We start from the raw sequence: 14494 nt of genomic DNA on the forward strand, positions 1-14494 counted from the left end.
AGCAGTGGAGGTGTGGGGCCCAGTCTGACCCTCTGGGAGCGACCTGTTAGGAAGTCCAGGATCCAACTGCAGGTGGCTGATGGGAGCCCAAGGTTTACTAGCTTGGACACCAGACGTTGGGGGAGTATAGTGTTAAATGCTGAGCATTCTGACATAGCTCCCCTGCTTCTCTAAGTGGGTCAGAGCGGCATGAAGTGCTGTGGATACAGCGTCCTCTGTGGACCTCTTTGCTTTGTAGGCAAATTGGAGAGGGACAATGGTAGAGGACTTTAGGCAGGGAGGGACAGTGGCTTGAGAAAGGGACTGGTTAAAAATCTTTGTGAAGATTCCCGCCAGTTGGTCTGCACAGTCTTTAAGCACCCGTCCCAACACACCGTCAGGTCCCACAGCCTTCCTTGGGTTCACCTTCCTCATCACCTGCCTCACCTCACACTCCTCTACTGTGAGAGCAGAGCTGCTGTGGACAGGCAGCTGTGATGGGGCTGTGGTAGCGGGCAAAGAAGATATTCATCTCCTCTGCCAGGGAAGTGGTTCCCTTCGTGCATGGCTGGTTGCTGGGTCTGTAGCTGGTAATATGCTAGAGACCCTGCCACACCTGCCTGGTGTTGTTGCTCCTGAGCTGCTTCTCTATTCTCCCTCTGTATGATGCCTTGGCTTGGCAGATGCCTCTTCTCAGGTTGGCTCTGGCAGAACTGTAGAGTGCTTTGTCCCCTGACCTGAATGCAGCATTCCTGGCTTTCAAGAGGCCCCAGACCTCCTAAGTCATCGAGGGTTTTCTATTCGAGTAGATCCTCATGAGTCTGTTCCTGGTGACATTGTCTGTGCAGAACCTGATGTAGTCCAAGACTGCTGAGGTGTGGTTCTCCAGGTCCTGATGTGCAAAAACCTCCCAGTCAGTTCTCTGGAAGCAGTCTTGTAGTTGGTGGGAAGCATCCTCAGGCCAGATCAATCAATCAAATTTTATTTGTATAGGACATTTCAGCAGCAAGGCATTTCAAAGTGCTTTACATCAAATCAAACACAAAAACACAATGCAACATAGAATCAACAATCAAAACAGAACAAGTCAGATTCCGTCATTAAATTTGCAATTGATTACGTTTCAAATACAACTCTAAACAAGTGGGTTTTTAGTTAAGATTTAAAGGAAGCCAGTGTTTCAGCTGTTTTACAGTTTTCTGGAAGTTTGTTCCAGATAGATGCTAAATACGGCTTCTCCTCGTTTGGTTCTGGTTCTGGGGATGCAGAGCAGACCAGAACCAGAAGACCTGAGTGGTCTGGAAGGTTGATACAACAGCAGCAAATCTTTAATGTATTGTGGTGCTAAATCATTCAGTGATTTATAAACTAACAATAGTATTTTAAAGTCTATTCTTTGAGCGACAGGGAGCCAGTGGAGAGACTTTAAAACTGATGTTATGTGCTCTATCTTCCTGGTTTTAGTGAGAACATGAGCAGCCGCATTCTGGATCAGCTGCAGCTGTTTGATTGATTTGTTGGACAGACCTGTGAAAACGCTGTTGCAATAATCAATACGATTGAAGATAAACACATGGATGAGTTTCTCTAGATCTGGCTGAGACATTAGTCCTTATATCCTGGAAATGTTCTTCAGGTGATAGAAGGCCGACTTTGTAACTGTCTTTATGTGGCTCTGAATGTTCAGGTCAGAGTCCATCACTACTCCCAGGTTTTGGGCCTGATCGCTGGTTTTTAGTTGTGATAACTGAAGCTGTGCACTGACTCTAGATCGTTCCTCTTTAGGTCCAAAAATAATAACTACAGTTTTGTTTTTGTTCAGCTGGAGAAAGTTTTGGCACATCCACACATTTATCTGTTCTAAGGATTTGCTCAGTGATTGGATGGGGTCAAAGGATGTGCAGATTAATCCACTGATTTTTTGAATTTTCTTTGAAAAGAAACTGGAAAACTGGTTGCAGGCGGCAACAGACTGAAATTCGGTGGTAACGTGATAAGAGGGTTTGTGAGTCTGTGAACTGTTGCAAATAAAGCTCGAGCATTGTTAATGTTTTTGTTTATGACATCTGCAAAGAAAGCCTGTCTTGCATGTTTGAGTGTTAAATGATAGTAACCTACTTTTTCTTTATAGATGTCATAATGAACGTGAAGTTGAGTTTTACGCCATTTTCGTTCTGCCCTTCGGCAGAGTTGTCTTGCAGATCTAACTGTTTGTGCATTTCTCCATGGAGATTTCTTCTTACCAGATACAACCTTAATTTTAATTGGGGCAATAAAATCAATGATATCTGAAACTTTAGACTGAAAAAAAACATGACTGTCAGTTTAATTGGTTTCTCTAAATTCTCCCTAGGTGTGAGTGTGTGTGTGAATGTTTGTTTGTCCCGTATGTCTCTGTGTTGCCCTGCAACAGACTGGCGACCTGTCGAGGGTGAACCATGCCTCTCGCCCGGAACGCAGCTGGAGATAGGCACCAGCAACCCTCCTGACCCCATTAGGGACAAAGGGCGTACAGAAAATGGATGGATGGAAATGGATAGATTGAAAATCATTTACCAACTTATCTATGTCATTACAGCTTAAGGGTGAGGAAGAAGAGTAGGTTTGATTAAATGTTTCTGCTGTGCTTTCAGTGAGAGAATGTTTTATGATGGTTTCTGTTTGTCCAAGTGGGTTAAAAGATAAAGAACTTTCAAAGATAACAGCGAAGTGATCCGACAGGGCGCCATCATTTACAGAGACATTGGAAATATTCACAACCTTACTGATAACCAGGTCAGGGTGTGTCCTTGAGTGGGTGTTGCTTGTTTGACATGTTGTGTTAGACCAAAAGTCTCTAGGATATTAGAAAGCTTTCTAGCCCCTCTGTTTTGTGGGTTGTCAACATGAATGTTGGAATCACTGACAATCATTTAACAATCATAAACAATACATATGAGAGATAGAAGTTCATTCAACTCAGTAAAGAAATTTTCCACATATGTTGGAGTTTTGTATAAAGTTAGTGTTAAAGTTCGTTTGAGGCCTTTAATCTCAATTCCAAGACACTCAAAAGAGGTGAAGAGACCCAAGGAGATTTTTCTACTATTTACGGTATTCTTAAATATTGAAGCCACGCCTCCTCCTTTTTTATGTTATCTATTCTCCCTTCAGAAATTGTAGTTAGGAGGCGCAGATTCAATTAGTATGATCAGTTCATTATTGTCATTCAACCATGTTTCTGTCTGAAACATGGTTGAAAGACGTGTTTGGTGGACAACAGTCCGGGTTGTGATGGGGACACGTTTCCGCAGGGGGGTGTAAGCAGGGATCAGTAGCAGGGCCACGTGATCAGACTGGCCAAGGTGTGCTAAGGGTTTAGCTCTGTATGCTTGTCTGATGTTTGAGTACAGCTTGTCCACTCACCTTAATAATTTAACATTTTTTATTTGTTTTCATACATTGACACCTAGTGGCAATTTAAAGCCACCACTTACGGACAGTAAGAAAAGGGAAAAACTTACTTGCTGTTTTTAGGATGGTAGCCACAAAAAGAAACATTCTTTAATTGGAAGAAGTGACTGCACTCATTGCTCTGTTGACAAGAGGGAGAATAACATTTCTGATTAAAATAAAAAACACACTCCCCCCACCGGACAATAAAAAGTAAAACATTACACTACATGTACTTGTTTCTAACTGTGCTTGGAATGGATTTGAGTTCCGGATTTCTGGTTGGACAATTAAATCAACTATACACTTATTTTATAATGATAACAAAATCATGTTTTCTTGCATCTGATACTTTGAAATCAAAGGAATATCTAATTCATAGGCAGCATATAACTACATAACATGACAAAGTTTGGTTCTGGACATGCTTTGATAAAATCCTGACCTCTACAGAGTTTTAATGGTTTCAAAAATCCTTGAGAGAAGTTACTTTTTGCAGGGAAAATCAGCCAAATTTCATATGCTAGATTGCATGTTTATATTTTACATGGAAAAAGTACCAAAAAGAGTCTTACTCTGTCACAAGCATAATAATCCTCTTGAACTGCAAGCTTAATTCCTTTGACGCTGATCTCCAGGACACAGAAGGAAGGTGGATTGAACTTGACTGTCATTCGTCTGTTGTTGGCAATCTGACGGACATGATTATGATTTACTTAATAATATTAATTAAACATTCATCAAACATAAGTTTTTAGGTTAATACACCTGATAAACAAAAATAAAATAACCTTTTTTTGGTAATAGTGTATTTGTACACTCACAGGTAAACACAGTCATGGAGAGCAAGGGGCTTCCTACCTTCTGCATGGCTGCACACAGAACATCATTTCCTTTGTGATACGGCACTTGGACTGATCCAAGGAACTTCAAGCGGTATCTGTCCATCCACTCACTGCTCTTAACTGCAAAGAGAAAACAAAATAGTAAAAATGTATGAACAGAAATTAAAGGCCGGAGGAAAATAAAAGCAATTGAAAACTTTACTGATTTCCAATAAAACACTTCAGCATTTTTATATGACTCTGACAAAAAGCAGGATTAGTTGGATTCATTCTTTACTTTAGTGTTTCCGATTGTACTGTACAACAAAATCAATTTCATTAACTACAAGGGAAGGAGCTTCCTAAATGCATTTCCACCAAATCTGATAGAACTTTTTTTTCATGCAGCTAAACATGAACCATCTTCATCCAAACATGTAAGTTAAAGATTTTTTGAATGATTTTCTAACTTCAAAATTGAAAACCAAAAACTTTGTAGACAATAAAAGTAAAAGTAGGCCTTGGTTGCTGCTCTTTCAAAATTACTGTTGTTTCAGAAACTGTGAGATGACAGCAAAAGCAAGAATAAAGCCATGGCAAGGAAATTTAATATCGCATCTGTTTCAAAGTTGTTCATAAGGTAAGGAAATTTAACAAATAAAGAAATATATTAAAGAATTATGAAGATAGGTTAGTGAAAAAAAAAACAATAAGTAAGTAATCTGAAAAATAACTAGCTGTAACTTTATTGTGGCAGGTTGTTGGATAATGTTCTTAGCTATTTCTTGTTGACAATAAAGTTTAAATGAAATTTGACTCCCACTGTAGTAATTTTGTGCACAGTTTGTAAGTCACTTTTCCGCTAACGTCAAGATAATTTTAACATCTGGACATAACAGCTGTGAAAGTACCTTTGTAGCAGTCAGTGTCCTTGTTCACCTCTATGGCGTAGTAAGCGGGGAAGATTCCATGTGCACCAGTTCGCATGTTGTAGCCCTCGTACCAGTAATCCTCTCCCTGGACCTCCACCAGCAACGGGTCATCCACCTCCAACTCCAGCTCATCATCATGTCGAGGCACAAACCTGTTGAGATTTGTTAAAATTCGACATTTAAATTGGTAACGGAAGAGCAACGACAGTGCAGCGAGTTGGGAGGTGCCAGGCCTCTTGGCTCCCTGGACAGATACAGAAACCTAACAAAAAATCAGGTAGGAAGTAGGAATACATTTTTAGTGAAAGTCAAAGCAAAGATGTCATCCTTCATAGCACTGTTTTAAAAGATTGAAATAAACCAAATACAGCTAAAGACAACTCTCCACTTATTTTTTTACAAGTTATCTTTACAACTGCAGCACAGCTTGATTCTACAGGAAGACAGTAAAGTAAGCTCCTTTTTGACATTGCTTCAAAAATATTTCTGTATTCATTTTAGATGATTGTTACCCAGTTTTTCACACTGGGTAAAGTTGTTAAAGATGCCACCAGCAATATAGGAAGGAAGGAATGCTTTTCATCTTTAATGCTAATGACCACTTATTTTTGCAAGGTAGTGCAGCAATGTTTCACTAAAAGAGAGCAACTCTACAAGACAAATTTCACATGTACTTTTCCTACATATCTAATATTTATGTTAGCATGAGTCTAAAAACAAATACATATGAATTGACTTAGAAACTTTGACAAACTTACAATAACCTAATTTCAACAAATCAATAGGTTATTAAATTACATTTCAGCAATTACGCCTGCACTTTAAGTTTTTAATTATGTAGAATGTTTAATACATTTACTCTTTGCATTATTTCTCACACATTCTAGAGCTGGATTGAAAAGGCATGTAAATTTATCATAAACTTTATGCCTAAAAGGTTGTAAATTGGCTTCATACATGTGCATATCAAAGGAAAAGCTATTTTGAAGCACATCAGTTCCCAGGTTATTGACTGCACAGTGGGCTATGTAAGGACAATGCCCCCCTGCATCATATGATGTCTTACTAGATAAAGATGCTCTTGTTCTGTTGGTTGTGTTGCTGTTGTTTTGGTCCCTGCTTCCCACTGCCTGGAACAGCCTGAGGTTTTCAGAAGCAGCTGGAAGCACTCAGTGCTAACTGGAGTGAAATTGAAGCTTTTTTCTCCGTACTTTATGCAGAGAAAAGGGCGACATAATTGCCATTCTGAGATAAAAATACAGACACAAGTCTTATTTGAATTTTCCATGACTGATGATTTATTACAAATATTTTTGGCAATCCTCAATGACAGTGTAATAGTGTGATAAAGCTTTAAAGTCATCCCCATCAGGTTATTAATTTGTGCCATAATTAAAAACTGGTGACATGGATTAAAACATTTATATCCATATTCTCAGGGAAGTATTGCAATACACATATAAATGATGATAAAAAGCAATTAAAAACCCTTTACTGTTGTTTTTAGTGATATATGGTTAGGGCTGCAATGCACTGCAGTCCAACTACTCTAAAAAACCTAATCAAAAATATGTAACAAGAAACAATATGCAGATTATTTTATAGGCAATTTCAGGACATCAGTAAAAGGTGAATTTCTATTACTAAAAAGCACATGACAGACTGCCTTTGATTATATTTTAAATAGATTAATATTTGTTTCTGGTGTCTTGGAACAGTGAAAAAAAAGAGTCAAAATTTTGGGGTACGCAAACATCATATTATAAAATTTAGTGTCTAAAACCTTTCTGATGACATATTTTTCAATAACAATGAATGTACAATAATAGATATCTAGTATGAATGAATTAAATGAGGAAATGCACTTGCTTTTTCTATTCAGTGCCATTGGTCTTTGCAGTATGTAAAGAATGTCATGTCAACGGCAGCAATTTAAGTATGAGGTCAAATCCAAAAATTATGGAGAATTTAATACAGACTAGTTCATCCCTCATCCATGCAACTCTTTATAAAACCGATGGTTGTTTCAGTAGTAACACTTGAGCTCAAAGTTACTTCCGTTAAATATGATGAATGTGAAATTATATGGATAAGACAGAAATCCTTTTAGCACAGACATAGGTATCACAAAACAATGTTTGATGGGAACTGTGTGTTTTTGCCTTACCTGTATACTGCTCTGTGGGTCTGATCTTTCTCTTCCCCATTTATGATACAAGAATATAAGCCAAAGGACTCAGCGCCTTCAATAACAAACAAGAAATCAGAAATATGAGGAAAACTGACAGAAAAATAAGACTTTACAGATTTTAATAGGCCTATTGTGCAACAAAAAAAAAAATCCAATTAAACTACAATCAGGTTACTTATAAGCACAGAAGGATCTTTAAGAGTCCATAAATCACATTTTAATTGGATGTGAAACTGATGAGTATGTGTATTTCTACCTACATTCCCTTGAGATTACTTGCTTTATTCTGAACTGGGTAGATTAATTGCGGTGGTTCTAAAAGGTTTCAAAAATGCTCATACTAAAAAGGACAGTAGACCAACACCAGAGTACAATACAGATGACAATGAAACATTACAAACAACAAAGCCCAACTGAGAAATAGAGGTTTTCCATGCACTCATTGAAGAAATTGTTTCAGAAAGAAGCAAATCATTGCCAGATGATGTTTGCTTTTATGGTGTTATGTTGACTAGAAAGTCTTAAGCTTTGGTTGCTAAGATTTACCAATTAGCCAGAATATTCATATGGCTTAAATTTAAGCCATAACAGATTTTATGTAAGTGTTCAATAGTGCATTCAAGGGAATTCAATTTAAATGGATCCCCTTAAATGTGGATCAGCACAAATTATTTCTGAAGATGTGTTATGCGATAAATAATCCAGACGGAAAAAATGGATCTTTATTCCTCTCTAGAGATCCATTCCAAGCTTTAAGACGAAACTAAAAACTTAAAAACAGTGAAGATTATGAAAACCTATTCTGTATGAGAACACTCTGAATTCTAAGTATTTACATAAGGCATTATTCAATTCAAAAATACTTTATTAATTTTGAAGAGAAATTGAACTATAATAAAACTATTGCTATAAGTATAGAATATTTTATTTCCAGCTTAACTAGGCAAAATGGTCAAATTATTATTTGGGAAACAGCTTTATATTAGGGGGTGAGATCTCTAATGGAGGTTATGCACATGTTTTTTTTTCTCATGTATATTGTAAGTAAATTAAAATAAAGTCAAATTGTTTACTATCTTTCAGCTTATAAACTGTACAAAGGTAGCTTAATGACAGGAGGAACTTACTAGAAGAGCGAGAGCGACCATTCATGAAGACATTAAGGAACTTCTTGGAGAAATGCAGATCTTCCTCTGGTGTTGAGTCTTCAGAGAGGCAAGCTGTGGCTTCCCTCTTTGCTGCTCCGGTCTGTTGGTTGTGTTCCTCATCTTCATCTTCCTCGTACTCCTCCCCGATGGCCGACTCATATGGAGAGGAGACGCAGTTATCATAGACTGTGGCTGAGTCACTGTCATCGCTGTAGCCTTGGTAACACTGTCTGAGACTGACAAGCTCCAGCTGAGCGTGTTCGTCCACCACTAGTGTGTATTTCACCGAGTCATATGTTAGGCTACTGGCTTCGGAGCTCATGGTAGTCCTTAGTATGGCAGATTTACTGCCACCACCGTCTCCATTTCCTGCTGTCTTTTTCATCTTCCTGTCCATCATTATTCTGTCTACATCCTCATCCTCACCACAGTAGCTGTCATCAGTGGCATCCACATATTCTACCGATGAGCCAGCCCTCAGCATGGCCCCTGCTCCTGTCCCCTTCAGGCTGAGGTCTAGTGCAGCAGAGCCTTGTGCTGAAACAGCCATGTTGGGTGGTGTGATGAGAGACTCTACACAGGAAGCATAGGAAGGTGGAGGGACGTAGAGCTCATCCTCCTCAAAAATGGAGGGGTTGGTCCGGTCTGGGAGGGGCTGATAAGGAGGCGGTCCCTCTGTATCAGAGCTTATGGACATGCGCCCTTGCTCAGTCTGTTGCGAGAGAAAAGGTCGCTCCTGAACATCGGGGGGTTCCAATGGGTCCGCTGATCGTTGCACTGGAGTCAGATAAATCTCCTCTGTGGGTTCCAGATGAACATCTGCCTGGTGGCGAATCTTTTCTCGGTGGCTCGAGCTGTCCGTCTTACCCGCTGGGTACAGAGGAGCGGGTGTGTAGTTCTGCGGCGGTGGTGGTTGGGGTGGTTTCTCCTGCAGCTTGGAGCGAGTTGCAGCCCCTGAGCTTGAGTTATGCGAGCGCCCCGAGGTGTGGCTGTGTCTGCAGGGGGCGTCGGTGGAGGTTCCTCTGTCTTTGGTCTGCGCAGTCCCACCCTGCACCTTGTCCTCGTCGCTCAGACAGCTGTGCTCTCGTGGAGGTGTGAGGTCACCTACAAAAAGAAAGGATGCAAACAAGGCCATGCAGACAGCCACACAGACAAACACACAGCCACACAGGCACATATAAAGGCCAGGCACACAAATGGTCAGTACACATGATGCAGACATGTAGACAGGAGAAACAACAGAACGCAGAGCCACGAAGACAAATGGACATGGCAGCCAATCCACAAAGACAAAAGAAAAACCAAAGCAGAAAGAGAGACAAGTGGAAATTGTTAGGTAATGTTAGGATTACATAGATAAATCCCTCTTACTCCTCAAATTCAGAGCTAGGATAAGGTGCCTGCTGTGTTATGTCACATGTTACGTCATAATCCATCGCCAGTAAATCAAAGCATTATGTTATCATCCTATCGTTCATACAGTATTGAACTGCGATGAGACAGCTCCTTCTGGTCTTTTCTTAAAATAAAATAGAAATGCATCCACACAGAGAGCATAAAGGTGATCTGGTCAGACAAAACAAAAATTCCACTTTTTGGCCTAAATGCAAAATGCTATGTTTGGCAAAAACCAATACATGGTGTTGGTCACACTATGCTAAGAGGATGCTTTTCTCTAGCACTTGGGAAGTACATCTTCCTAAAAATAATAAATAATAATGGGTATAATCAGTAGAAAAAAAATTATTTATTCATGAGCATTTAAAAACACATATTAATCTATATTTAATGTTATATGATCTCTCCTTGGTGTACTCAGAAGAAATACTGTCCAATTTTATAAGGCAGTTTAAGCATCAGCTCAGGGCTGTTTCAAGTGGGAAATATGATAAAAATAGAGAAAAAGTAACAAATTGCTTCATCTTCTAATAACAAAACCCACAAACTAACACCACTAAGCAAAAATCTAACTTAAGGAAAAGTTCTAAAGGCACAAGATCATTCAGCCACTCGCCAACATGTATTTATAAAACAACATGTATTTAAACACTTTAGCTCTTTACTTTGGAACACCTGATAGTGACACATCATCCAGGAGGTTCAGTTTTTTGCATGCTTGATTACTGCTAGTGGGAAGTGCTTTGAATAATGAGAATGATCAAAGTGCATCAAAGAAGGCTTCACATCAATATTATAATGTACTGGTATTTTATTAAATTTTTTAGCAGTTTGGGCAGCAGCTCTTTCCAGCAGCTGGCGCCCCAGACAACAGGCTGCACTGCTAATACCGTTAAACTAACTAAAATGAGAAGCTCTGACTATATCCACAGGAAAAGAGAGATTTTTTTTTCTCTCTTTGAGTTTCAAAATAGCACATTTAACTGCAGTGACTTTTTCATCTCCCTGACGGGCTTTGAACATTTTTGTAATAATGCAATATGACGGCTTCCACTGAGTTTTAAGTTTTGTTTAAAAAAAACTAAACACTTTGCAACTGCTTTCCTTCAGCTAACTCCACTCACCATAGCACAAATCCAAGCTACTAAAGATACAAATACAGCAAGACAAACCAAATTAAAATAACACAATCCTCACCACAGTTGAAAGAAACTTCAACTAAAACAACCTTACTCAGAAGCAAGTTTTGTAAAAAATATATGTACAAAGTTTAACGTTCTTGTCTAAAGAACCAGTAAAATGAAAGCTCACCTGTTTTAAGAGGGGAGGACGAGCCTGAAACCTTTTCCTGCCAGCTGTACTTCTTTCCGAATGAGTTGTTGTTTAATGTGTCCTGAAAAAAAGAGGAAGGAAAAGGATTGGTGAGAGGAAAAGATGGATATAGAGGTAAACTTAGAGAGACGACGAAAAGGAACTATGTTCCAAAGTTCGAGATGCCGGTATATAGTCAACGACTTTTGTGAGAGCATTACATGCACGAACACACATACACACACACACAATGACTCAAATGAATGAGTGGGGATTTCTTTTGTCCGTGCTTCGTGGCATGCATTTAAAGGGACACAACCTTTTGTAAAAGATTCTGGGAGCACAAACGTCCTTCACACAGAGCTGTGGTTAACTCAGTGTGAATTAGATGTTACAATTTTATCTGTTCACAAATTATAACAGCATCGTTACTGTATCATCTCAATAACAATATCATTTTACATCAATGATGACTAAATAGTGGTATTAGTGGTAAAGAAAGCATCATAGCTGAGGTGCATTATCTGTACTTTTCTCATCTTGTAACAACAAATGCAGAGAAAAAAAAAATCTCAGAACTAATAAAAACCCCAATCCTGTATGCAACTTACTTCTAAACTGTAGTCTACTTAGAAATCTGAAACTCAAACCCATACTGACTAGGTTAAGCTTTTATGACTGTGGTATTGGAAACTAGCTTTAGCCTATCAATGAGGAGTGGGAAGGGTGGAAGCAAAGGAGTTTGTTTTTTTCACAGTTTATCTGTCACATGTTACACTGTCATTATATAGTAACAGTTTAAACAAAAATGTAGTAAATACATGTTTACAAAAATTATCAACTGAAGCTTTAATTCAAGTACAAAATATGGGATATTTTCCTATTACAAATAATGCTGAAAACTTTAAAAACATATAATTTAGATCAATAGGAAAAGACTTTGAATATGGCGTGGTAATAATACACATTACCAATGGTTCTATGAGCTTCAGCCTTACTGTTGGAGCAACAGAGATCAATTAAATAAAATTGCAGAGACAGAAAAAGGTGATCAGGATCACTGAAAATGAGCAGTAATGTTCTCTGCGACAGAATATGTCCTAAATGGAAAAAAAGCTAAGTGTTATGATGGGACAACATGAACGCTTTAAAAACTGTCAAAAAAGGTCATACATCAGACTGCTGTTTAAGATCAGACTGCTGTTTAAGATCATAGTTTTTGAATATCAGACACATTCAAAAACTATGTTTGGGTTTAAAAGAGTTTTATTTAATTTCCAGATATAGAAAAACACCAGACAGAAGAACTGGAAACTCCTGTGACGGTAGTGTGTCCCAAATTAGATGCTGTCCTCCTCTTCTACCCGCCCACCTCACATGAGTCATCGTTCTTCTACATTCACCAGGCGGAAACTCAACTGTTGCTGTGGTAACAAGAGAATCAGCAGGTGGGAGACTGCACCCATAGATCTGGGAAGATAAAGATTTTACCACTGTGACAAAATGATGGCTGGGGAGAGTGAACTCAAAGGAGTCAGTGTTAATGACTAGGATGGTGTTGCTGTAATTAAACTGGATTTCATTGTTGAATGTTTTCCAAGATGTCTGTGACATTATGTCTGATGAACTTCTTTGTCCTAGTATCTTCTTTTGCACCAACTGATAAAAAAAAATACCATCTTCCTGAAGAGGCAAAGATGAGGAGGTTTCTGCTCCCTAAAATTAAAGTCAAGTTTTTTTTTTGAGTTTTTAAGTTTGGCAGGACATAAAAATTAGGACGTGGTAATTCACTTCTCAGCTTTCTTCTGCAATGTCACCTCCTGCCAATCGAACTGGTTTAAGTAGATCTGCTACTATAAACTCCCTAAAGAAGTTTGTAGATCTGGCAAATCCCTTACTAAAAGATGCATCAACTTCAACATAAGTAGTGTGTCTTAACTAAATGAGTGATTAGCCTTAGACTCAGATTAACTCTGAGGAATCCTTTCTGAAATGGCCATCTGTTCCTCTGTCGGTTGGCTCACTGTACCCATGCAGATTTAAAAGGGACAGTCAGAAAATACTTTCTCTGTCAACAAAAATGTGTTTTTTCTCCACTGTAGGCCAGCTTATATACTTTACATTTAAGTCTCAGCAGTCTAATGAGCTGTTGAGCTCTGCTTAGCTCAAAAAACTCTTGGTTGCTGCAAAGTATGTACAACTAAACATATACGGTATGGTTCAGTAGTACAAATCTACTGACCTGGAAACCGTCCTATTGTGTTTTCCGTCTCCTTTTACCCCCATTTTCTTACAATACAATGTGAGACAAAATGTTGCCTGAGGAATATAAGCGCTGTATCCTACTTACTCATCATGTCTGACTTAAGCTGCTCAACATTTCACTGTTTAAGCCTCAAAAGCTGTTAGAACAAATTAGGTTCCACAACAGGAGCCTAATTAAATAAAGAAAAAGTTGACTTATTGTGCTACGAAAAAGTGTGTTTCTGTATATTATAACAAAGATATTATGCCAACCTAGCACTAAAGAGGCTCAAATGAGAGAACAAGTGTTTGAATATGGCTAAATACAACCTTAATTGATTCCCAGACAGACAGTAATAATCTGAGCAGCTGTGCTCAATGTGGCAACAAGACAGACACAGACTCCAGCTGCTGCTGCATCGCATGCAAAATAAACTATTAGTCTGACACTGTAAATCAGCCATAGCAAAGGAAGAACTGGTCTACCCTCTGAGCAGGATACAAAGCAACACTTATTCAGAGATCATAGTGGTTGGAACTAATGCTGGCTGTAACAAGCTCACCATCTAAAGCATTGCCATTGGTTTACTATGATGAATCAGTGCAGGCTGTTTTATCTTCTTGGTGATGAATTCAATGACTACTTGAACTATTGGAAAGCTGAAATGGTTGATAAACTAGAGACACCTAGATGCAGATGACCTAGAAACAGCAATAAGCTCAAAATGAAAGTGTGGTTGGTTCATCATTAAAAAACAATAAAAAGGCTAGACAACCTTCCAAAATTGACTGTTCAAATCCATGTTAGGAATAAAAACAACTAGCTGATTGTAAAAAGGATATTCCAAACATCTTAAAAGGCTCAGACTTTATTCCAACTTTATTTATTTTGGTACTCTATAATCCTTCCATTCATGTTGAATGGCTAGGAGTCAACGTCCCTCACATGTTGCAAAATAAACTTTTACTAAGCCATCAGAAAGCAAAACAAAGCAAAACCAGAACAATGGAGATGCTAGCTCATCGTTTGCATTT

At 38.6% G+C, this 14494-nt stretch overlaps 1 protein-coding gene across 3 annotated transcripts in view; it reads right to left on the reverse strand.

The window, feature by feature from the left end:
- LOC122819202 (C-Jun-amino-terminal kinase-interacting protein 1-like) overlaps nt 1–14494 on the reverse strand; it is a 45477-nt gene that overhangs the window by 7327 nt on the left and 23656 nt on the right. For all 3 annotated transcript variants that reach the window (XM_044095736.1, XM_044095753.1, XM_044095744.1), the window contains exons 4-10: nt 11216–11297; nt 8486–9610; nt 7335–7410; nt 5147–5319; nt 4273–4376; nt 3987–4103; nt 3483–3553 (exon numbers count right to left, since the gene is read on the reverse strand). In XM_044095736.1, coding sequence (XP_043951671.1) covers nt 3483–3553; nt 3987–4103; nt 4273–4376; nt 5147–5319; nt 7335–7410; nt 8486–9610; nt 11216–11297 — 1748 coding nt within the window. The remainder of the gene's footprint in view (nt 1–3482; nt 3554–3986; nt 4104–4272; nt 4377–5146; nt 5320–7334; nt 7411–8485; nt 9611–11215; nt 11298–14494) is intronic.

This window comes from Gambusia affinis, linkage group LG02 (assembly GCF_019740435.1).
Source record: "Gambusia affinis linkage group LG02, SWU_Gaff_1.0, whole genome shotgun sequence".
In the NCBI taxonomy this organism is placed as follows: Eukaryota; Metazoa; Chordata; class Actinopteri; order Cyprinodontiformes; family Poeciliidae; genus Gambusia; species Gambusia affinis.